Source organism: Schistocerca americana, chromosome 5, assembly GCF_021461395.2.
Source record: "Schistocerca americana isolate TAMUIC-IGC-003095 chromosome 5, iqSchAmer2.1, whole genome shotgun sequence".
NCBI classification, from domain to species: Eukaryota; Metazoa; Arthropoda; class Insecta; order Orthoptera; family Acrididae; genus Schistocerca; species Schistocerca americana.
This window is the reverse complement of record NC_060123.1, coordinates 312,757,326-312,783,396: the sequence shown is the minus strand read 5'-3', so window position 1 is coordinate 312,783,396 and position 26,071 is coordinate 312,757,326. Positions and strand designations below refer to the sequence as shown.

The 26,071-nt window shown below is 41.1% G+C and overlaps 1 protein-coding gene across 2 annotated transcripts in view; it reads left to right on the top strand.

Moving 5' to 3' along the window:
* The window catches only part of LOC124616013, a 114,323-nt gene that overhangs the window by 50,381 nt on the left and 37,871 nt on the right, over positions 1-26,071 (top strand). For both annotated transcript variants that reach the window (XM_047144229.1, XM_047144230.1), the window contains exons 2-3: positions 3,726-4,055; positions 23,728-23,795. In XM_047144229.1, coding sequence (XP_047000185.1) covers positions 3,735-4,055; positions 23,728-23,795 — 389 coding nt within the window. In that variant the 5' untranslated portion in view covers positions 3,726-3,734. The remainder of the gene's footprint in view (positions 1-3,725; positions 4,056-23,727; positions 23,796-26,071) is intronic.

The following is a 26,071-nucleotide window of genomic DNA, read 5'->3' as shown; positions in this document are numbered from 1 at the left end:
GTACAAGTTTATATGCCAACTAGCGCTGCAGATGACGAAGAAATTGAAGAAATGTATGATGACATAAAAGAAATTATTCAGGTAGTGAAGGGAGACGAAAATTTAATAGTCATGGGTGACTGGAATTCGACAGTAGGAAAAGGGAGAGAGGAAAACATAGTAGGTGAATATGGATTGGGGCTAAGAAATGAAAGAGGAAGCCGTCTGGTAGAATTTTGCACAGAGCATAACTTAATCATAGCTAACACTTGGTTCAAGAATCATAAAAGAAGGTTGTATACCTGGAAGAATCGTGGAGATTCTAGTAGATATCAGATAGATTATATAATGGTAAGACAGAGATTTAGGAACTAGGTTTTAAATTGTAGGACATTTCCAGGGGCAGATGTGGACTCTGACCACAATCTATTGGTTACGAACTGTAGATTAAAACTGAAGAAACTGCAAAAAGGTGGGAATTTAAGGAGATGGGACCTGGGCAAACTGACTAAACCAGAGGTTGTACAGAGTTTCAGGGAGAGCATAAGGGAACAATTGACAGGAATGGGGGGAAAGAAATACAGTAGAAGACGAATGGGTAGGTCTGAGGGATGAAGTAGTGAAGGCAGCAGAGGATCAAGTAGGTAAAAAGACGAGGGCTAGTAGAAATCCGTGGGTAACAGAAGAAATATTGAATTTAATTGATGAAAGGAGAAAATATAAAAATGCAGTAAATGAAACAGGCAAAAAGGAATACAAACGTCTCAAAAATGAGATCGACAGGAAGTGCAAAAGGCTAAGCAGGCATGGCTAGAGGACAAATGTAAGGATGTGGAGGCTTATCTCATGAGGGGTAAGATAGATACTGCCTACAGAAAAATTAGAGAGACCTTTGGAGGAAAGAGAGCCACTTGTATGAATATCAAGAGCTCAGATGGAAACCCAGTTCTAAGCAAAGAGGGGAAAGCAGAAAGGTGGAAGGAGTATATAGAGGGTCTATGCACTTGAGGACAATATTATGGAAATGGAAGAGGATGTAGATAAAGATGAAATGGGAGATATAATACTGCGTGAAGAGTTTGACAGAGCAATGAAAGACCTAAGTCGAAACAAGGTCCCGGGACTAGACAACATTCCATTAGAACTACTGACGGGCTTGGGAGAGCCAGTCCTGACAAAACTCCTCCATCTGGTGAGCAAGATGTACGAGACAGGCAAAATACCCTCAGACTTCAAGAAGAATATAATCCCAAAGAATGCAGGTGTTGACAGATGTGAAAATTACCGAACTATGAGTTTAATAAGACACAGCTGCAAAATAGTAACGTGAATTCTTTACAGACCAATGGAAAAACTGGTAAAAGCCGACCTCGGGGAAGATCAGTTAGGATTCCATAGAAATGTTGGAACACGTGAGGCTATACTGACCCTACAACTTATCTTAGAAGAAAGATTAAGGAAAGGCAAACCTACATTTCTAGCATTTGTAGACTTAGAGAAAGCTTTTGACAATGTTGACTGGAATACTCTCTTTCAAATTCTAAAGGTGGCAGGGGTAAAATACAGGAAGTGAAAGGCTATTTACAATTTGTACAGAAAGCAGATGGCAGTTATAAGAGTCGAGGGACATGAAAGGGAAGCAATGGTTGGGAAGGGAGTGAGACAGGGTTGTAGCCTGTCCCCAGTGTTATTCAATCTGTATATTGAGCAAGCAGTAAAGGACACAAAAGAAAAATTTTTAGTAGGTATTAAAATCCATGGAGAAGAAATAAAAACTTTGAGGTTTGCCGATGACATTGTAATTCTGTCAGAGACAGCAAAGGACTTGGAAGAGCAGTTGAATGGAATGGACAGTGTCTTGAAAGGAGGATATAAGATGAACATCAACAAAAGCAAAACGAGGATAATGGAATGTAGTCGAATTAAGTTGGGTGATGCTGAGGGAACTAGATTAGGAAATGAGACACTTAAAGTAGTAAAGGAGTTTTGCTATTTGGGGAGCAAAATAACTGATGATGGTCGAAGTAGAGAGGATATAAAATGTAGACTGGCAATGGCAGGGAAAGCGTTTCTGAAGAAGAGAAATTTGTTAACATCGAGTATAGATTTAAGTGTCAGGAAGTCGTTTCTGAAAGTATTTGTATGGAGTGTAGCTATGTATGGAAGTGAAACATGGACAATAAATAGTTTGGACAAGAAGGGAATAGAAGCTTTTGAAATGTGGTGCTACAGAAGAATGTTGAAGATTAGGTGGGTAGATCATGTAACTAATGAGGAGGTATTGAATAGGATTGGGGAGAATAGAAGTTTGTGGCACAACTTGACTAGAAGAAGGGATCGGCTGGTAGGACATGTCCTGAGGCATCAAGGGATCACAAATTTAGCATTGGAGGGCAGCGTGGAGGGTAAAAATCGTAGAGGGAGACCAAGAGATGAATACACTAAGCAGATTCAGAAGGATGTAGGTTGCAGTAGGTACTGGGAGATGAAGGAGCTTGCACAGGATAGATTAGCATGGAGAGCTGCATCAAACCAGTCTCAGGACTGAAGACCACAACAACAACAACAACAACAACAAATGTATTTTGAGACTGTCATCAAAACCTTACAAAAACATTAGTGTGCCTCTCTTTGCATCCATTCAGCCCCATATTTACCAGGGAAAGAAAAATTATGTCTGCCTTTCTACAGTTATTTTAAAACAACTGAAAATTAGGTGGTAGCAGAGATAAAATTGGTTAACTGAATGAGTAATCACTAACAATGGATACATGATGAGAGAAAGAAAGGTTGCGGATTAAGCACTCTAACGTAACCTCAGGAGTTCAGGGTTCACTGTCTAGCACATTTAGATTTTCCTGTCCAGAACCCTTTCTGCTTACTTCACCAGCATGAATTTGCTTGACCAAGTGGTAATTGTGTACCACACTTTTCTATTTGTCTTAAATCTCTGTCACTTGTTTATGAGTACTTCTACATCTACCTCTACATGATTACTCTGCCATTCACAGTTAAATGTCTGGCAGAGGATTCATTGAACCACCTTAGAGCTATTTCTCTAGGATTCCACTCTCAAACAGTATGCAGGAAAAATAAACACTTAAATCTTTTGGTGTGAGCTCAGACTTCTCTTATTTTATTATTATGATCATTTCTCCCCATGTAGATCGGTGCCAACAACAATTTTTCACACTCTGAGGAGAAAGTTGGTGGTTTGAAATTTCTTAGAAATTGTGCTTCATGGCACCCCTCAACTTTTTCTCTATATATGTATATTCTCTGTCATTTAATAATTTTCTCCAGTTTTGGACCTGTTTCTCTTGTTTTAGAGACATGAATTAAGTTTAAAAAAATTGGCAATGGTTTTAGCAGAAAGGGAAGGCTTAAGGAGGAGGGAGAGGTAAAAAAGTTAGGTGGTTCAATTATTTTGAATCTTTTAGACTGAGTTTTGTGGCCCTAGAATACACTGTTTTTAAAATATGCTAAATAAGTTTTTTTTAGCTTCATTGACTGTTTGAATTAAATGTTTAATACACTTGTAAATTGAAGGATGAAGGATGTTGATGGCTGACAAAAACAACCATTTCAGCAAGCAAATCTCTTTTTCTTAAAATGGGAACAAAAATGAATTGTATTATAGTATTTACACTGTAATGTGCATAAGTAGAGGTGATCACAGTATAATACTAGCTTGAGTATGCAATTATCTTGCATATTTATTGATCATTATTTTTAATGTGTTTCAGACTGCCGACATGTCATCTGTTATTGGCACTCCAGAAGAACTGTTAAAAATCTCTCCAAAATTCACTGAAAATATTCTTATTGATATATTGAAAGAAATTTCTGGTCACAGTGAAGTAAAGCTTGGTCAGTATACACTGTTTCGAAGGGATGCTCGTGGAGATAGTTATCTCAGTACTATCACACGTTTAGCAGTTCAAGGTTCAGATGTTGTTAGTAAGAAACAATATTCTATTGCACTGATTGTTAAAAGCTTGCCTCATAACATTGGACGTAGGAAAACATTCAGGTCATGTGAGTTTTTTCAAAATGAGACAGCTTTCTATGAGAAGGTAAGTATAATATTAAAAAATTCTCAATTTTCATGTAAGGTAAAGTCTAAATTTTTTGGCAGAGGTTTTGAGGGATTAGGTCAGTCTTATTATTATTATTATTATTATTATTAGTGTTATTACTAATATTATTGTGAATAGGACTCAGTGAAAATGCTGCTATACAGCAAGTTACGAAAATATGTGAGGATGAGTGCTTGCTTAATGCATGTATGGGGGGAAGGGAGAGGGATTTGTTGATCCAAGGAGCTAAACCAAGACAAGTGTATTTACACAATTTTACTATGTAAAAGGGGAAAATCTATGAGACAGTAATATGGAAGCTAAGCCATACTCGTTGAGGAAGAGCTTCTGGAAAGAGTTGCAATTCCAGAAAAAAAGATACAAGAAAACTAAGGAAAATTTGATAACACCACCAGATTGCAATGTATGAGAGATTGAGAACTAACAGAAATTAATAAATACACAGGTATGGAAATAAACTCATGCCTGATTTAAGGAATCAGAGAGACCCATGGAGCAATATTTACTGTGTATGGTGTCCCTTCACTGGTGGCATGCAAAATGTCAGTATGGGATATGGCACTGTCACATGACAGTAAAGAATGCACTTTTAAACTGTGGATCACACCATTCAGTATGACTTTAATAATGCCCACATCACTAGCTAAGTACTCTCTAGAGGTCAACGTTTGTTCGTGGTGGCAGTATTAGGATGCAATTCCTCTATCCGGAGCGACCCGTGCATATTCAAATGAATTTGGTTTAGGGCGTTAGTTGACCACTTTGTTGTTGTTGTTTTACAGTCACTGGCATTGTGATCTTCAGTCCAAATACTAGTTTAACGTATCTCGCCACATTAATCTGTTCTGTGTGAGCTGCTTTATCTCTGCATAATGTCCACCCATACTGTAGTTAGCCTTTATCTTCCTCTACAGATTGATTGACTATTCCATGGTGCCCCAGTGTGTGTCCTGTGAACCGATCGCTTCCTTTAGTCGAGTTGTTACATAAATTTCTTTTGTCCCCAATTCAATTCAGTGCCTTCTTATTAGTTATCTGGTGTACCCATCTAATTGTTAGTGTTTGTCTGTAGTACCACTTTTAAAAAGCTTCAACTCCCTTCTTGTATGCACTGTTAATTGTCCGTGTTTCACTTCCATACAAAGCTGCACTAAAGTTAAATGTTTTCAGCAAAGAATTACTGACATTTAACTTTATGATACTTTGTGACATTAAAACTTTGTTCCAGACTGTAACTCAAATTCAGAACCTTCACCTATGATTCACGATCCACCCTCACAACTTTACCTCTGCTGTCAGAGCCTCTCTTCCACTTTTCAGACTTCCCAAAGTGGTTCACTGGGATAACTTGCAGGACTAGCATGCCTGGAAAAAGGAATATTTCAGAGGAATGGCTTAACCACAGCCTACGTATATAGGAGAACTTCTGTGAAGAACGGCTGTGAGGGTAGATTGTGAGTCATGCTTAGGTAGCTCCATCTGTACATCTTTTGCCCACATGAGTTAAAGGTTCTGAATTCAAGTCCCTATGTAGCACACAGTTTTAATCTGCCAGGATGTTTCAAATCAGTGCACACACTACTAAAGAATGAAAGTCTATTCTGTGAACTTACTTTTGTATTTTTTTTTCTTTTTCTTCTCCAGAAGCACCCTTTTTGCTATTGACACTCTACATTTTATATCGCCCCTACTTTGGCCATCATGAGTCATTTAGCTTCCTAAATAGCAACACTAATCTACTACTTTTGGTATCTGATCTGCCAATCTAGCTGTCAGTGACCCCTGATAAAATTCAACTAACTTCATCAGCTTTGTTTCACCTTTGATGATGTTCATGATATATCCTCTTTTCTAGAAGACTATCAGTTGTGTTTCACTTACCTTTAAAGTCCGTTGCTGTCTTTGACAGTATTATCATGTAATCAGTAAACCTTAAAATTCTAATTTCTTCTTCATCAACTGTAATTCCCTTTTCAAAGTTCTCTTTTGTTTCCTTTACTGCTTGCTCAGTGTACAGATTGAATAAAATGGGGGAGAGGCTACATCCTTATCTCATTCTGTTCTCAACCCCTACCTTCCTTTCATATACTTTGACTCTTTATAACTGCAGTCTGGGTTATGTAACAATTTTAAATGAACTTTTACTTCCTGTATTTTATCAATGTTATCTTGAGAACTTCAAATAACATATTCAAGTCAACACTGTCACTGCTATCTCTAAATATACAGATGCTACAAATGTAGGTTTGCCTTTCTTCAGTCTTTCTTGTGCGATAAGTCACATGTGAACTAGTGCCTCACATATCTAGCATTTCCTCAGAACCCATACTCATCTTCCCTGAGGTCAGCTTCTACAGATACTCTAATGTTTGCATTATTCTGTAAAGAATTTGTGTTAGTATATTGCAAACCATGACTTCTTAAGCTGATGATTTTGTAGTACTCGCAGCTGTCAGCACCAGCTTTCTTTAGATTTGAAATTATTAAATTCTTGATGTCAGAGAGTATTTTGTCTAGCTCGGATATCTTGCACGTACCGGGTGGAATGGTTCTGTGGCAATATGTTCTGAGGGAATGGCCTCTACTCCAGATGCCGTGTTTCAACTTACCTCTTTCAATGCCCTGTCAAATTATTCTCACAGTTTCATATCTCCCATCTGATCTTCGCCTGCTTCCTGTTCCACAGTATTGTCTTGAAGGTAATTTCCTCTGTAAAGCCCCTCTATATATTCCATATATTCCATCCACTTGTCAACCTTCCTTTCTTTGCTTAGTACTAGCTTTCTGTCTGAGTTTTTAATGTTCACAGGACTCCTTCTCTTTTCTGTAGAGGTTCATTTTGGCTTTACATTTCTTCTCTAGCCATTTCTGTTTTTCCATGTTGCACTTTCTGTCACTTTAGATGTGCATCTTTTCTTTTGAGTAGTTCACTTGCTGCATTTTATATTTTCCTCTTTTCTTCAGTTAAATTGAGTTCTAAACATGGTTTTTTTCTTGTTACAGAAGTTTATTCACCCAGATCATGTAAAAATACAAATTATTACTGGTTTCAGCAAAATTAAATTGCCATGTTTAGAGCATTTGTACAGAATTTTTTCTCCCTATACAAATGATCTGAAGGAGGTGATTTAATTTAGCTAAAAACCAATAATCATTGTGTATTTTTATGTGATCTGTGTAAATAGACTTCTGTAAGAAGAAGAACAACTATGTTTTGACTCTGAGACTGCCCCCAATACAGCTGAAAATGTCAGGTAATCATCATAAACTGAATTCCTACTGGGCCTATCTTTTTGCCTATTTGATACTCTGCTTGTTTGGGTAACAAAGCACTCTGGTCGTTGAACATTCCGGGAAACCTCTACAAACCAAATTTGTCAAAGCTACCCTTTCATTTTCTACTGTATTCTCTTTCCTGTTGCAGTCAGTCATTGCCTAATGTTCCTTTTGAAAATCCCAACAACCTTTGATTCTTTCAGCTTACTCTTCAATTTTCTACCTTTCTTCAATTTCTTCAGTTTCAGTCTGCAGTTTGTAACAAATAAACTATCTCCAGAGTCCACATCTGCCCTTGTAATAGTTGTCAGTCCAAAACCATGTTCTGGAATCTCTCTCATACTGCTATGTAATCTATCTGAAACCTTCTAATGTCTCCAGGTCTCTTCCATGTATACAGCTTTCTTTCATGAATGCTGAATCAAGTGTTTAGCAATGATTAAATTAATATCCTTGCAAAATGCTACCAGGCAGCATTCCATTTCAAACCTTTTCCCCAGTCCATGTTATACTCCTGTGTCTTCCTCTTCCTGTTCCTACTATTGAATCCCAGTTATTCATTGCAATTAAAGTTTGTCTCCCATAATTAACCAAATAATTTATTTTATCTCATGTGCTCATTCAATCTCTTTATCCTCTGTGGAATGTGATACTCATAATGTTGTAGGTACCCTTCCACCAGTGCTAGCTGGTCATGCGTTATAATTCTTCAGATGAAACACAGTTCTACATGGAACATGCAAAAGTCTGAAAGATGTTGAAGTCTGGACAATGTCGTCCTTGTAGATGACAATTACCACTGTGATTTTAAGGAATATAGCCAGTGATGTGCATACTCATCCACTCTAATACACTAGAGCCACCAGCTAGATCCTTTCCCACAATATTTACGAGTTGGTAATGTGCCCCTGCAGCATGCCAAACTAACAGATAGTGGGAATCAATCGCATTGCTGAACTGTGACTTGTGTATAAACAGGATACTGCCTCACTGTTTCTGGATACAGTCAGTGGGCAAGCTACTAGATTCTACCTTTGTGTTTGGGTAACAAAGCACTCTGGTCGTTGAACATTCCGGGAAACCTCTACAAACCAATAAAGCTTAGTTGGATGGGACGAGTCATCAAAAAGCTTTAATGAGGTCCCTAGCTACAGCAGGCCTTATACTGGTCAAATGGCTTTGGATAATAAAAGTGAGATAATTATTCTCATGCTGAGTTGTTGAATGTTTTGCTGTTGAATTTTTCTTCATTTTAAGATTCCACTCCATAGCTGTGAAATGGTGTTACAAGTGACATTCATGACTCAGATGGCAATGACTGCTTGGACTCCATTGCTATCAATCCATCTGTGCACAAAATAATCAAGATGTATTTATAGGATGGTTTCAGGTACAGTCACAGGTAATTGTGACAATTGGGAGAGTTTTCTTTGTTAGGTACTGTTAGCTTTGGGGTTATAAGTACTTTCTGCCTCAACTCCAACAAGATTGTGGAGTATTGTTTTTGTTACACTGCTGTTTGTCGCCAAGTTCAACTCCAGCTGCTGCCATGTCTTTTAATGCTCATTTGTTGCTCATATGTTTTTTGGAGCCCACAGTTATTCTGTAAAATGCACATTCTCTTGGCATTTTCCAGCTTTAACAGATAAGATGGCCTGTGAGATCTTAATAAACTGAGTGCTGGATCCCAAGCCTCATTTAAATTCAAATCTCTGACCAAGCTTATTAGGTTTTCTTACTTTTTTTATGTTGTTGGACTCCTTAGTCATGCTCTCCCAGAAGCTTGGTGTTTGCAGCACATCCGTCACTAGTCCCATTGTATATAATTTCATGATGGTACACAAGGCAACACTTGATGTTAGCTGGCTTGCTGTATTGTGTTAGTTGGATATGTCACTATGTTCCTGCACCTCTCTTCGATTAGTCTAATAGCTTGCTCTCTCCCCTCCCCCCATAAGACATGCCTCATTCTCGTGGAATGTGATAATCCCCATGTTTCAGAGACCTACACAGTCTTTAACATGACAAAAAAGGCTCTTAATCATTGTTGATATGAGCAAAATACATAGGATATAAGAAAAGTCAATAATTGCTTATCTGCTGTATACTGGATAAAACTCCAGAAAGATAGGTACTCTCCTACAGAAACATGAAATTAATTGTATTTCACTTCCACTAACAAAGATAAAAATTCTCATTTTTAATGTTTATGATGGTCTAATTCCCTAAAAACCTTGTGAATGTGGCATGCCTTACTTGTGACGGACTCTTAGAACAGTCAAGGATAGGTGCAAGAAACATAAACATCACACAAAACTAAAACAACCAAGCAAATAATCTGTCACCAAGCACTGCCTTGATTGTTGTAATCAAACAAAACATGAAGAAATCAGTTTTGTGGGGCGAGTGTGCAGTACAAGTAAGGAGTGTAACAAAATAGAGAAGTCAGAAAATCTAATAAGCTGGAGCAGAGGTTTCATTTTAAGAAGACATGGGATCCAGCACTCAATTTATTAAGATCCCATTGGTCACCTCATTAACAAGAGCTGTAAGATGCTAGGCGAATGTGCATTTGACAGAATAACAACGTGGTCCTCGAAAATGAATGAGCAGCAAAAGCTGTAGCAAGAACCAGGAGTTGAATTCAGCTGTAAATAGTGATACAACATCAACACTATTTCATATTGTAGTTGGTGTCCAGGTAGTGAGTATGTGCAACAACACAGCTCAAAGCACCTGAAGAGGACAACTGGGTCAGTCACAGGGCCATATTTAGGATTTGTGGATCATAAGACTGAACCTAAGAGACTGGTCCTACCAGGAGAAATTTTGCGACAACTAAATTGGAAAAACTGAATTTTAATGATTAATGGAAAATCTCATATAAAGATGTGAAACAAATACTAACAAAGAGATAGAGGGGCTGGCCAGTACTTACCTCAGCTCAGTACAGCCGATAGATACACATAAAACAGAACCGAAAATTTACGTTCCTAGCTTTCGGAAGAAATGTTCCTTCATCGGGGAGGAGAGAGGGGAAAGAAAGGAAAAAAGGGAAAGCAGATTCAATTACTCAGGTTATGAAGCAACAGGGAAAGGAAAATAGGGAGGGTAGCAAGGATGGAGGCATGGTTGTCAGAGGGAAGCCAAAGATATTCTACTGTAAGTACTGTGCCAGCTTCAAACCAAAGAGGATGCATACAGAAGTAAAGAGGTATATAGTATAAAGATAAACACAACTATGTAGGATGAAAAGATGTGTGAATGGCTAAAGAGGAAAGGGAAAGAGTAGAAGACTGAAGAGTAAATGGGAGTGAGGTTGTTTAACGTAGGTTCAGTCCAGGGGGATGGCGGGATGAAAGGATGTGTTGGAGTGCAAGTTCCCATCTCCGCAGTATCGAGGGACTGGAGTCGGGTGGGAGAAGCCAAATGGCACATACGGTGTAGCAGGTTCCTAGGTCCCTAGAATTATGCTGGAGGGCATGCTCCGCTACTGGGTATTGGGCATCTCCTAGGCGGACAGTTCGTCTGTGTCCGTTCATGCGCTCAGCCAGTTTAGTTGTTGTCATGCTGATGTAAAAGGCTGTGCAGTGCAGGCATGTCAGTTGATAAATGACATGTGTAGTTACACACGTGGCCCTGCCTTGAATTGTGTATGTTTTACCAGTAGCGGGGCTGGAGTAGGTGGTTGTGGTGGGTGCATGGGGCAGGTTTTGCAGCGGGGTCGGTTACAGGGGTAGGAACCGCTGGGTAGAGAAGGTAGTCTGGGAATATTGTAGGGTTTAACAAGGATGTTATGGAGGTTAGGGGGGCAACGAAAGGCAACTCTGGGTGGTGTGGGGAGAATTTTGTCAAGGGATGATCTTATTTCAGGGGTTGACTTGAGAAAGTCATATCCCTGGCAGAGTAACTTGTTGATGTTTTCGAGGCCAGGATAATATTGGGTGACAAGGGGGATGCTTCTGTGTGGTCTGGGGGTAGGAACATTGTTGTTGGACGGGGAGGAATGTATTGCTCGGGAAATCTGTTTGTGGACAAGGTCTGCAAGATAGTTGCGGGAGAGGAAAGCACTGGTAAGGTTATTGGCGTAATTGTTGAGGGATTCGTCACTGGAGCAGATACGTTTGCCACGAATACCTAGGCTGTAGGGAAGGGAGCGTTTGATGTGGAAAGGATGGCAGCTATCAAAGTGAAGGTACTGTTGTTTGTTTGTGGGTTTGATATGGACAGAGGTGTGGATGTGAGCTTCAACAAGATGAAGGTCAACATCCAGGAAGGTGGCTTGGGTTTTGGAGAAGGACCAGGTGAAATTCAGATTCGAAAAGGAGTTGAGGTTATGGAGTAAATTAAGGAGTGTTTCTTCACCATGAGTCCAGACCACAAAGATGTCATCTATAAACCTATACCAGGCCAGGGGAGGCAGCTGTTGGGTTTTCAGGAAAGCCTCCTCCATGTGGCCCATGAAGAGGCTGGCATAGGACGGAGCCATCCTGGTTCCCATGGGCGTTCCCCTGATTTGTTTGTAGGTCTGGCCTTCAAAAGTGAAGTAATTATGGGTGAGGATGAAGTTGGTAAGTGTGATAAGGAACGAGGTTTTTGGAAGATCTTAGGGTGGGCGTTGGGAGAGGTAGTGCTCTAGGGCTGAGATACCATGGGTATGTGGGACGTTTGTGTAAAGGGATGTAGCATCTATGGTGACAAGAAAGGTTTCAGGTGGGAGAGGGGTGGGAATGGATTTGAGGCGTTCTAGGAAGTGGTTTGTGTCTTTGATGTAGGATGGGAGTCTGCGGGTGATAGGTTGGAGGTGCTGGTCTACCAGAGCTGAGATACGTTCGGTTGGGGCTTTGAAGCCTGCTACAATGGGACGACCAGGATGGTTCTCTTTGTGGATTTTGGGTAATAGGTAGAAGGTAGGGGTACGTGGCTCAGGTGGAGTGAGTAAGTCTATGGAAGCCGTTGTGAGGCCTTGTGAGGGACCTTGGATTTTTAGGATTTTTTGCAGCTCAGTCTGGATGGAGGGAATGGGATCCTGGGTAACAGCTTTGTAGGTTGAGGTGTCGGAGAGTTGATGCAGTCCTTCTGCCACATACTCCACACGGTCAAGTACAACAGTTGTGGGGCCTATGACAATAGAGCGGTCTATTTTCAGCTCCTTAATGGCATGGGATTCAGCTGGGGTGATGTTGGGGGTTGTCGGGATGTTCTTCAAGAAGGACTGGGAGGCAACACTGGATGTGAGGAATTCCTGAAATGTCTGCAAGGGATGGTTTTGGGGGAGGGGAGGAGGATCCCTTTGAGAAGGCAGTCGGAACTGTTCTAGACAGGGTTCAACACTGGGTCTAGTATTTGGGGGCTGTGTTTGGGTAGTGAAGTGATATTTCCAGTTGAGGTTCCGGGTGAATGAGAGGAGATCTTTAACCAGGGCAGTGTGGTTGAATTTAGGTGTGGGGCTAAAGGTTAAGCCTTTTGATAGAACAGATGTCTCTGGAGGAGAGAGGGATCTGGATGAGAGGTTTAGGACTCAATTGGGACTGGTGATATGTGGCATTTGACTGTGGTTATAGTTGAGATTTGGTCTGTGTGGGGTATGTGCTGGGATGGGGAGATTGAGTAGGGTGGCTAGGCTAGGTTTGTTGGCTATGAGGGGGGTTTGTTGAAGGTTCTGTTGTGGTTGGTGTTTGTGAGGGATAGGGAGAGGGACCCCACTTCTTAGGTGTTGCAGTAGCACTGTGGATAGTTTTTTAGGGTGGTGTGTGGCATGGAACTCAAGTTTGCAGCTGGCTTCTAGGATGATGTTCCTGAGTGTGTTCTCCAAGCAAGGGTTTGAGAGGTGGAGGACTTTGAAGAGAGATAGGAGCTGTTGGGAGTGGTGGTTACATGAAGTAGTGTAGAGATACAGGACAAGTTGGGTAAGGGCTAAGGATTGAAGGTTCTGGAAGTCCAGGAGAGACTGGTGGAAGGAGGAATTGCACCCGGAGATGGGAACTTTTAAGGTAAGCCCTTTAGGGGTAATTCCAAAGGTTAAGCAGGACCGGAGGAAAAGTATGTGGGATTGCAGTTTGGGTACGGTGAATGCATGTTTCCGGAATGAATGTAAATAATGTGGTATAGGATTAGGGTACAAAGTGGGTAACTCCCTCATAGCCAACAAACCTAGCCTAGCCACCCTACTCAATCTCCCCATCCCAGCACATACCCCACACAGGCCAAATCTCAACTATAACCACAGTCAAATGCCACATATCACCAGTCCCAATTGAGTCCTAAACCTCTCATCCAGATCCCTCTCTCCTCTAGAGACATCTGTTCTATCAAAAGGCTTAACCTTTAGCCCCACACCTAAATTCAACCACACTGCCCTGGTTAAAGATCTCCTCTCATTCACCCGGAACCTCAACTGGAAATATCACTTCACTACCCAAACACAGCCCCCAAATACTAGACCCAGTGTTGAACCCTGTCTAGAACAGTTCCGACTGCCTTCTCAAAGGGATCCTCCTCCCCTCCCCCAAAACCATCCCTTGCAGACATTTCAGGAATTCCTCACATCCAGTGTTGCCTCCCAGTCCTTCTTGAAGAACATCCCGACAACCCCCAACATAACCCCAGCTGAATCCCGTGCCATTAAGGAGCTGAAAATAGACCGCTCTATTGTCATAGGCTCCACAACTGTTGTACTTGACCGTGTGGAGTATGTGGCAGAAGGACTGCATCAACTCTCCGACACCTCAACCTACAAAGCTGTTACCCAGGATCCCATTCCCTCCATCCAGACTGAGCTGCAAAAAATCCTAAAAATCCAAGGTCCCTCACAAGGCCTCACAACGGCTTCCATAGACTTACTCACTCCACCTGAGCCACATACCCCTACCTTCTACCTATTACCCAAAATCCACAAAGAGAACCATCCTGGTCGTCCCATTGTAGCAGGCTTCAAAGCCCCAACCGAACGTATCTCAGCTCTGGTAGACCAGCACCTCCAACCTATCACCCGCAGACTCCCATCCTACATCAAAGACACAAACCACTTCCTAGAACGCCTCAAATCCATTCCCACCCCTCTCCCACCTGAAACCTTTCTTGTCACCATAGATGCTACATCCCTTTACACAAACGTCCCACATACCCATGGTCTCTCTGCCCTTGAGCACTACCTCTCCCAACGCCCACCCTAAGATCTTCCAAAAACCTCGTTCCTTATCACACTTACCAACTTCATCCTCACCCATAATTACTTCACTTTTGAAGGCCAGACCTACAAACAAATCAGGGGAACGCCCATGGGAACCAGGATGGCTCCGTCCTATGCCAGCCTCTTCATGGGCCACATGGAGGAGGCTTTCCTGAAAACCCAACAGCTGCCTCCCCTGGCCTGGTATAGGTTTATAGACATCTTTGTGGTCTGGACTCATGGTGAAGAAACACTCCTTAATTTACTCCATAACCTCAACTCCTTTTCGAATCTGAATTTCACCTGGTCCTTCTCCAAAACCCAAGCCACCTTCCTGGATGTTGACCTTCATCTTGTTGAAGCTCACATCCACACCTCTGTCCATATCAAACCCACAAACAAACAACAGTACCTTCACTTTGATAGCTGCCATCCTTTCCACATCAAACGCTCCCTTCCCTACAGCCTAGGTATTCGTGGCAAACGTATCTGCTCCAGTGACGAATCCCTCAACAATTACGCCAATAACCTTACCAGTGCTTTCCTCTCCCGCAACTATCCTGCAGACCTTGTCCACAAACAGATTTCCCGAGCAATACATTCCTCCCCGTCCAACAACAGTGTTCCTACCCCCAGACCACACAGAAGCATCCCCCTTGTCACCCAATATTATCCTGGCCTCGAAAACATCAACAAATTACTCTGCCAGGGATATGACTTTCTCAAGTCAACCCCTGAAATAAGATCATCCCTTGACAAAATTCTCCCCACACCACCCAGAGTTGCCTTTCGTTGCCCCCCTAACCTCCGTAACATCCTTGTTAAACCCTACAATATTCCCAGACTACCTTCTCTACCCAGCGGTTCCTACCCCTGTAACCGACCCCGCTGCAAAACCTGCCCCATGCACCCACCACAACCACCTACTCCAGCCCCGCTACTGGTAAAACATACACAATTCAAGGCAGGGCCACCTGTGAAACTACACATGTCATTTATCAACTGACATGCCTTCACTGCACAGCCTTTTACATCAGCATGACAATAACTAAACTGGCTGAGCGCATGAACGGACACAGACGAACTGTCCGCCTAGGAGATGCCCAATACCCAGTAGCGGAGCATGCCCTCCAGCATAATTCTAGGGACCTAGGAACCTGCTACACCGTATGTGCCATTTGGCTTCTCCCACCCGACACCAGTCCCTCGATACTGCGGAGATGGGAACTTGCACTCCAACACATCCTTTCATCCCGCCATCCCCCTGGACTGAACCTACATTAAACAACCTCACTCCCATTTACTCTTCAGTCTTCTACTCTTTCCCTTTCCTCTTTAGCCATTCATGCATCTTTTCATCCTACATAGTTGTGTTTATCTTTATACTATATACCTCTTTACTTCTGTATGCATCCTCTTCGGTTTGAAGCTGGCACAGTACTTACAGTAGAATATCTTTGGCTTCCCTCTGACAACCATGCCTCCATCCTTGCTACCCTCCCTATTTTCCTTTCCCTGTTGCTTCATAACCTGAGTAATTGAATCTCCTTTCCCTTCTTTCTTTTCTTTCCCCTCTCTCCTCCCCGATGGAGGAACATTTCTTCCGAAAGCTAGGAATGTAAATTTTCGGTTCTGTTTTATGTGTATCTAATGGCTAAACTGAATTTTAAAGCATTTTCAGATTAAAATCATATTATACAGTATTTAAGATTTATTATTTACTTTTATCAAACTTATTTATAGAGTTTATGATTTAATGAATTTATGATATTAAAAGAATGGAACTTTTTAAGGTATTCTATAAAATTTATTGACATTGCTATGAATAGCCATATATATTTTTAAAGTGCAATAAGTTGAGATTTATGAGAATGCAAAAGTCAGTATTTCAGTTTTGAAAATGTGGTGCACTGCCTGATGAAAGAAGTGAGGCACCCAGAAGGTGAGGAGGAAATGAAATGAAACTTTATGCGCTGAGAGGTTATGTGATATTATTTCAGTGACTATGAAATTGAGTTGCATTTACAAAGAACGTGGCAGTTTCAGTTCACTTATCAGTATGACATTGCACCCCATTTGGCCTGGTGGATGCACTGATTTGGTTGGGAAGGGTGTCATGAAGCCATTGTATCCTCTCCTGATGCCAAGCCATAGGGGTTGATGTGGTCCTTGAAATCCTTGAAACTGACACTGAGTCAGAATTGACATCCGAGCTGTTACCACACGTGTTCTGTTTGGGACAGATCTCGAGATCTTGCTGGTCATGGGAGCATCTCAACAACACTTAGTTCATATAATCATGTGTTGTGTGAACGAGCATTGTGCTGTTGAAAAATGGTAACATAATACAGGCACTTGAGAGGTAACACATGCAGGCACAGGGTGTCCATAACATACTATTGCACCATCATAGTTCCCTTCGTCACGACCAGCCATGATCTGAAGTCATACTCGATGGCTTTCCACACCACAACATAACGAGTAATACTGTTGTGCCTCCCCAAACAATGGAAGAATGAGAGCTCTCCATAGGTCACTGTTATACTCGCTGACAATGGTAGTCCAGGATAGTGAAGAACTACAATTCATCACTGCTGAACACAATTTGATGCCATTTATCAACAGGCCATGCACCATGTCTCCATTCCAGCCACAGCAACGATGCAGACATTTGTCTTGTGGTGTTAATGCCTATGCATTCCTAGTCCATCTGCTGCTAGTCTGTGACCAATGGTGCAGGATGACACAGAATGTTGCAGGGAGTCAACTACTTGTTCTCGGATACCAGACACAGCTGTGAAGGGATTGCAATGTGCTTCATGCACAATAGGACAGTCCTCCTTTGTGGTGGTCAGATGTGGTCAACTGGAAACTTGACGACAAGTATCCTTGCTTTCACATTCCTATGCAGTCCAACATCAGGATGCTGTCACATCCAAAGGTCAACAGATCTGGATATTGTACAATCTGATCAGCTGGCCAACTGCTGGCAGAATTGGAATGATGCCTATTTCCAACTCTGTCACAAGCTGATAACACTGTCTCTAATGTGTCCTTCACAGTGATCGCTCAACATCTGACACTGCTCATGTACCTTACATACACGACCAGGCTGGTAACAACGCTAAACATGAACAACACAAATGCAATGTGGTAACCATTCTTCCTGTTGCAGAGAATTATATACCCATTGGTGGTCTGTACATGCACAATGTTACATTTACATCCAACATTGACTTCTGGGTGCTTCACTCTTTATCAGCCTGTGTAATATATTAGAACTAGAAGTAAACATGTTCGTTACAAATGCAGGATATCAAACAGAAAGTAACAACAAGGCAAAATTTTCTTATATGAAATTAAAATACAATCCTTTGCCACAATATCTTGTTAACAAATAAAATTACATGAAAGTTGCATTGCTCAGCTTCAGTTAGCTCAAGAATCCAGATCTGTTCACAGATTCTGGTGTGGATGAAATGAGGAATGGATTAAATCGACTTTCCAAGAAATCAAACCCACTTCACACTGCCAAAAATGTATAACATTTCTTTTAAAAGTCTTGCCAGTTTTCCCCATTGAAGTATTATGCATCTGACTGCTGAGCACTGGTAATTTGAGATGAGGGAGTTTGGGGTTTGGGAAGTGAATGCTAATTTAATTCATATCAGTTGTCCACTGAAAAAATCAGCTGAATAAGCCCATACAAAATACACTCCTGGAAATGGAAAAAAGAACACATTGACACCGGTGTGTCAGACCCACCATACTTGCTCCGGACACTGCGAGAGGGCTGTACAAGCAATGATCACATGCACGGCACAGCGGACACACCAGGAACCGTGGCATTGGTCGTCGAATGGCGCTAGCTGCGCAGCATTTGTGCACCGCCGCCGTCAGTGTCAGCCAGTTTGCCGTGGCATACGGAGCTCCATCGCAGTCTTTAACACTGGTAGCATGCCGCGACAGCGTGGACGTGAACCGTATGTGCAGTTGACGGACTTTGAGCGAGGGCGTATAGTGGGCATGCGGGAGGCCGGGTGGACGTACCGCCGAATTGCTCAACACGTGGGGCGTGAGGTCTCCACAGTACATCGATGTTGTCGCCAGTGGTCGGCGGAAGGTGCACGTGCCCGTCGACCTGGGACCGGACCGCAGCGACGCACGGATGCACGCCAAGACCGTAGGATCCTACGCAGTGCCGTAGGGGACCGCACCGCCACTTCCCAGCAAATTAGAGACACTGTCGCTCCTGGGGTATCGGCGAGGACCATTCGCAACCGTCTCCATGAAGCTGGGCTACGGTCCCGCACACCGTTAGGCCGTCTTCCGCTCACGCCCCAACATCGTGCAGCCCGCCTCCAGTGGTGTCGCGACAGGCGTGAATGGAGGGACGAATGGAGACGTGTCGTCTTCAGCGATGAGAGTCGCTTCTGCCTTGGTGCCAATGATGGTCGTATGCGTGTTTGGCGCCGTGCAGGTGAGCGCCACAATCAGGACTGCATACAACCGAGGCACACAGGGCCAACACCCGGCATCATGGTGTGGGGAGCGATCTCCTACACTGGCCGTACACCACTGGTGATCGTCGAGGGGACACTGAATAGTGCACGGTACATCCAAACCGTCATCGAACCCATCGTACTACCATTCCTAGACCGGCAAGGGAACTTGCTGTTCCAACAGGACAATGCACGTCCGCATGTATCCCGTGCTACCCAACGTGCTCTAGAAGGTGTAAGTCAACTACCCTGGCCAGCAAGATCTCCGGATCTGTCCCCCATTGAGCATGTTTGGGACTGGATGAAGCGTCGTCTCACGCGGTCTGCACGTCCAGCACGAACGCTGGTCCAACTGAGGCGCCAGGTGGAAATGGCATGGCAAGCCGTTCCACAGGACTACATCCAGAATCTCTACGATCGTCTCCATGGGAGAATAGCAGCCTGCATTGCTGCGAAATGTGGATATGCACTGTACTAGTGCCGACATTGTGCATGCTCTGTTGCCTGTGTCTATGTGACTGTGGTTCTGTCAGTGTGATCATGTGATGTATCTGACCCCAGGAATGTGTCAATAAAGTTTCCCCTTCCTGGGACAATGAATTCACGGTGTTCTTATTTCAATTTCCAGGAGTGTAATTAGGTCTGTGTCTTTTGCAAGGGCCCACACTACACCTACTGAAACAAAGACTCTTTCAAATTTTTGTAGTGTGGACCCTTGGGCTGCAGTTTAGGTACCATGCGTACAAATGTACTCTGGTCAAAATGTACCCTGGTTAGTTGTCAAAATATTGTGCAGAAGAATGGAATCATCAGCACAGCTGAACACCTGAAAGCACACTATTAACAATCATGCCGAGAAAACTTGAGAGATCTCTTTTAGGGTGTGTTCACTGTGAGAACCATCTCCCCTACAAGTTGAATACTGTGTACCCAACATGAGCTAGACCTGGTCAGAACTATTATAACCAAGATGCCTGTCCACATAGGAAACTGCTAGCACATGAAGTACCCTATTATTGGTGTGCTATATGACATAAGCCTTTGTATTGTCATATCAAAGATTAGGCACTACAGTGTTGCTATGATAGAGTTTTGTGGATGTTGAAGATCCTTTAAGTTATGGGCATGAGAGTATTATAATGATAATCAACAAGCTCAAACTTTGTGACAATGTCTCTTTAGTCAGAGCTACACAAAAAATTGTCAAATTACTAGAAAACATGATATGATGCCAAAGAGGAGACAAAAAAGCATAAAAAGTTACAACACTTTCAATGATTTGCAAGTAGCAATTCACAGTGTAGGGCTGGAATATATTAGTAATATTTTATTGTTTTATATTTTATGCAGGGTGTCTCAGAAATATTACAACAACTTTGAGGAGTTGGAGAGGGTTTCTTGTGGAAAAGATTGGGGATAGGAACCTGTGTCCAGAAATTTCATCCAGTGGTGCTACAGAGCACTGAACTTACAGGCACTGGTTCCGGCCTCTGACCCACACCTTTGACAGTAAATATGATTTTGCATGCTGATTGGGCATAAGCGGAACATCTCGCATTGCTGTTTGCTACTCGCTGATCGTAACTGATTGGCGTGATCACCAGTGGAGAAGGTAACCTAGCTCCTGCATAGACAGGCCTTGACCCCTATGAATGCAATGTTCTGTTGTCTTAGTGGATGACAGTTTAGGACACTTTCTCATCTGCAGTTAATTTTTTTCCCACGCACCAAAAAACACTGGAGACTTCAGAGGGTTCCAGGGGAAAAATAAACTGAGGATGGAAACCGAAGCCCGAAACCATCACCCACCAAGACAACAGAGCACCACATTCATAGGAGACAAGGCCTTTCTACACGGCATCTAGCACTATCTTCTCCACTGCAATTGAGGCACTCAGTCGCAAATCACTGAATAACAATCGACATTGCGAGATGTCCCATCTATGATCTGTCAGATTACAAAGTCTCCTTTTCTGCCAAAGGGGTAGTCTAGGACAGGCTCTGACATCTATAACGTAAGTACTGTGCAGTGTCATTGGATGACATTTTCAGACATGATTTCCTATCCTCAATTTGTTCCTCAGGACACCTTCTACAATAACCTAAAGTTTGTCACAACATTTCTGGGACACCATTTAGGTGTCTTCTAAAATAACAACAACTTTTTTCTTTTTAAAAATGTACAATACAGATGTAAAGTAGTCCACAGCTCTTGATGTTTGCTTGAAGTGTGCCGAACCATAACATTGAAAGTACCATGAAGTAAAATTTACAGGAGAAAGAAAAAATTTTCCAAAAACTGGAAGACAAGGAACATCATTGTGAGATAAATAGCTTGAAACAATTTTTATCTGATGTAACACCAAAAATTAAAGCAATAGTAACTTCTATTTTTACCAAAATGTCATAAGTACCTATTATTGTGCAAGTCAGAATGTTATAAGTCCAAATGAAGTTGCACTTGAGACTGAGATTAGTGAGTAGAATGTAACACATTAAACCATAATCAAACTTGATTGTTGAAAGGAAACACACTATCTTAAAGTCAATTAAACAGATTTGTTCATAATAACACTGTAAAGGTATAAGCACTGAATATAAGCAAAGCACCAATTCAAAGTACTTGTTCAAAACTGAATAAGTTTTTTAACACGTAGGTCAATGGTTAGTCAGTACTTCTTCGAAGAAAGCGTCTCATTTTACGCAAGGAAGCATGGCTTTGATGTCATTCTTCTCCTGTGACAGTGGAATTGGCGTTTCCTCAAATTCAACACTAAGATTTTTAAAGTCATTCATGGGTTTGTCTGTCTGTAAAATGTTGATCAGTGTGCATGCATTCACTTCAGAGTACACTATTTTCATGTCTACTGCACCAGACATCTGTTCTGATACCATTATCATCATCAATTCACTTACATATAGATTTTTTGGTGTTGAAGGCTTTAGAAATACTTCACCAATCGAAAAACTCATTTCTTAGATCTTTGATCTGTGCACTGCCTATAATTTCCACTATTTGTCTTCTTGTCAAAGGATTGGAACACCTTTCAACCTTCTCAGTCTAACTAAAATTTCTGTCTCTTGACGGGCAGGTATGACCAGAAATAAGAAATTTCATTACAATTTCATCTAATCTTCCTTTTGGAACTACAGTTAGAAACATTCCCAAAAGAAATTGGTTTTTATTTTGATCACTGCAGTTGTTGCACCATAACACAAGCTTATTTTGTTAGTATTTAGGCCTTTCATGATAAAGTCAAATACAATGTCAGCTACTTCATTAGAACCAAGATCTCCTTCAGATTCATTTCACAGTTTTATGTAGACCCTGTTATCATCTTCTAAATGAGTACCCAAGTTCATACATCCTCGTTGTGTGCTATAGTACATTTGTGAATGTGTTAGAGTGGGTATATACATCAGTTTCTGTAAGTCAATGAGAGTATGCTGATGCCTATATTAGGATAGAATTTCTTAATGACGTTTCTAAGCACAGAGTTCTTACTGACTCTTAAATTAGTGCGTTTGGAGTTACAAACAGAGCATGTATCTGACTTTGGCTAGGCAAAAGAAAGATTGAATTCCTCGTTGAATATTTCATGAAACCACCGACGAGAAACAGGTCTTTTCTTTGAATCACTGACACAATTTTGTGCTGTTTAAAACTGGTTAAAGGTAAATTTTATTGGGATTGTTGTGTCTCAAATAATGACTTTCTCGAGAGAGGCTGGAAGAGATATACTCCTTAATTTGTTTCCTTCCATTGTGCAGCTCTTTTTGATTGACTGCCATGTCATTTGTCACACACATCCATGCTCCCAACATGATTTTTTGCTGAAAGTTTTGTACTCTTCTCTTAGTGACACTGAGTGTTTGACAAAATGTCTTAAGACATATCTGTACTTCACAAGTAGCAGATGTTGGTACCATATACCTCAATATTCTCTGTTTTTGGCTGTCTGCCACTGCTTCATATTTCCAATGTCATCTCCTGATTAAAGCAGCATGAATATGATCTTTTAAGCATTCTTTTTGATCATTGTATGTCTGCAGGTCATAAATCTTTCAAAACAATGTACTTCTGCAGTCCAGTCAAAGAGCTCTGGATGAAAACTGACTCTTGCAAGTCATCTAAAACATGTAAACTTGACCTCTGTAATGTTGTTACACAATACTAATGATAGTAATTAATATTTTGTACCACAGAATAAAGAAATAATACATTTTAAAAGCTAAATGCTACACAGAAATGGCAACTAGATATCCATTGTTTTCCATTGTTTTAAAATTATTGTATGAGATGTATCCAAAAGTTATTAGCAGCAACAAAAAGAGCAGTTTGAGGTATGTACCTATTTTGTCCTGTGATTCTTGTGACAATCATTTGTTTGAACACTGATTGCCATGACTAGCCCACGGGTAGATAATTGCTGATATTTCCAATTGTGGATACTTTTTGGGAGTAACTATAACCTCTCAGTGCCAAACAAAGTAATTCAAAGTGAACCCATAACTCTCTGCTACAGTTTCACTCCAAACACTTTACTACTTATTTTTTCCACAGCTCTCTGCTGCATTTTGTTTATGCATGTCTTTCAAGGACCTTCAGCCAACACCAAACACTCATTTTGTTAGAAAATGGAGTTGGTATGATGTAACTGATCTTACTAATTTTACATGATCTTCGTTTTGAATATAGGTTATGGCAAAGCTGCTGGAATTTCAGAAGAGGAAGAATCCAGAGAAACCATTTCTTGAAGTTCCAAGGTATGTATTGTGCATTATTTGTGTATTACTGACATTACATAATTGTGCACTGGAAAGATTTGGAACATGGGAAAATGGAACTATTATATCAATGGATGACTGAGAACAAGTTTCGTGAAAAATTATAAGGCATAAAAAATAAAACTGCTTTAGCTTTTATTCCATTAAACATTTCCATTTGACTGAGTTAACACAAGATGTGTACACTCTAATAATTTTTGCGAACAATTAACACAAGATGTGTACACTCTAATAATTTTCGTGAACTTATTCCTGCATACTACTCTCCAGCTGCTCTCCATAATATATCATCAGAAAGTCCTATACAAATATCAACAGTGGAATTTTTAGCATTTGACTATTTCAGAATGACTATTTACTCTGCAGCAGAATGTGCATGGATTTGAAATTTCCTGGCAGCTTAAAACTGTGTGCTGGAGTGGGACTCCCACCTGATACCTTTGTTTTTCACTAGCAAGTGCTTTACTGACTGAGCTATCCAAGCATGGCTAACAACTTGCCTTCACATTATCACATTTCCTGCCTTCCAGACATCACAGTTCTCCTGCATACATTTTGCAACTAGCACTCATGGAAGAAAGGATACAGGGGAGACATGATGCTGGCACAGCCTATAAACAAAGACTACTGCACAATTGGTGCAAAACAAAGCAAAAGGCTATAGATAAGGAAATACTTAAGGAGTTGACTTTCAAGAGGGTAATGTGTGAAGTCTTCAAATGCTACTTAGCAGCATATTATTAAAGGATATTTCTCAAAATCCAAATAAATTTTGGTCAAGTGTAGAAGCTGTTAGTGATACCAAAGTTAGTGTCCAGACACTCATGGATGAGGCAGGAACTGAAACTGAGGGTAGCAAAGCAAAAGTAGAAATGCTGAACTCAGCTTCCAAATGTTCCTTTACAAAATGAAAATCCAGGAGTATTACACCACTTTAGTTCTCACACCACTGCAAAGATGAGTGTTGAGAATGTGCTGAAATCACTAAAATTCAGCGAAGCTCTATCAGACATTATATAAAATTTTTGGCCAAGTTAGCTTCTCTTTTAACTGTAGTTTACCATAGATCCCTTGAACAAAAAATTATGCTTAGTAGTTGGAAAAAAGCACAGGCCACATCCTTCTACAAAATGGGTAGTGGAAGTGGTCCACAGAATTACCATCCAAAATCATTTATGTACATTTTTTCCAACTCTTAGAACACATTCTGAGCTCAAACATAATGAGGTGTCTTGAACAGAATGGCCTCCATTCCAACCAGCATGGATTCCAAAAAAACACTGATCATGTGAAACCCAACTTGTCCTTTTCTCACATGACATCCTGGCAACCATGAATCCAGACAGTTAGTGACAGTGCCACATCTATGCTTCTTATCAAAAGTGCTGTTTTGTGGGAAATAAAGTGGAATTTGTGACTGGATTGAGTATTTTTTGCTAGAGAGGATGCAGAATGTTATTTTGGGTGGTTAGTTATTGACAGATGTAGAAGTAACTTTGGATGTGCCCCAGGGAAGTGTGTTGGGACCCTTGGTGTTCATGTTGTGCAGTAGTGATCTCACACACAATACTAATAGTAACCTCAGGCTTTTTTGCAGATGTTAAATGTATCTATAATAAAGTACTGTCTGAAAACAGCTGTACAAATATTCCATCAGACTTTAACATGATTCAGAGTCATGCATGATTGCCTCCATGCTTTAAATGTCCAAAAACATAAAACTATGCACTTCACAGAATGAAAAAAACATAGTATCCTTACTGTGAACAGCTGAAAATGGGAGGAAACTAAAGCCATAATTTTTCCTCATGGGAATGCAGCTCTACTTTATGGTTAAATGAAGAGGGTATCTTCTTGGGTAAAACATTTTGGAGGTAAAATAGTCCTGCATTCAGATCTGCAGGCAGGAACTACTCAGGCAGATGTTGTCATCAGGAGAAACAAAATTGGCACTCTACAGGTGAGAGTATGGAATGTTAGATCACATAACTGGTTACGTAGGTTAGAAAATTTTAGAAGGGAAATGGATAGGTTGAATTTAGATATAATGAGCATTAGTGAAGTTCTGTGGCAGGAGGAACAGGAATTTTGGTCAGGTAAATACAGGATTATAAATAAGAAATAAAGTAGGAGTAATGCAGAAGTAAGTTAGATAATGTATAAGAAAACAGGAATGTGGGTGTCAATATGAACAGCACAGTGAACACATCATCATAAGCAAGATAGACACTACACCCACACTCACCACTGTAGTA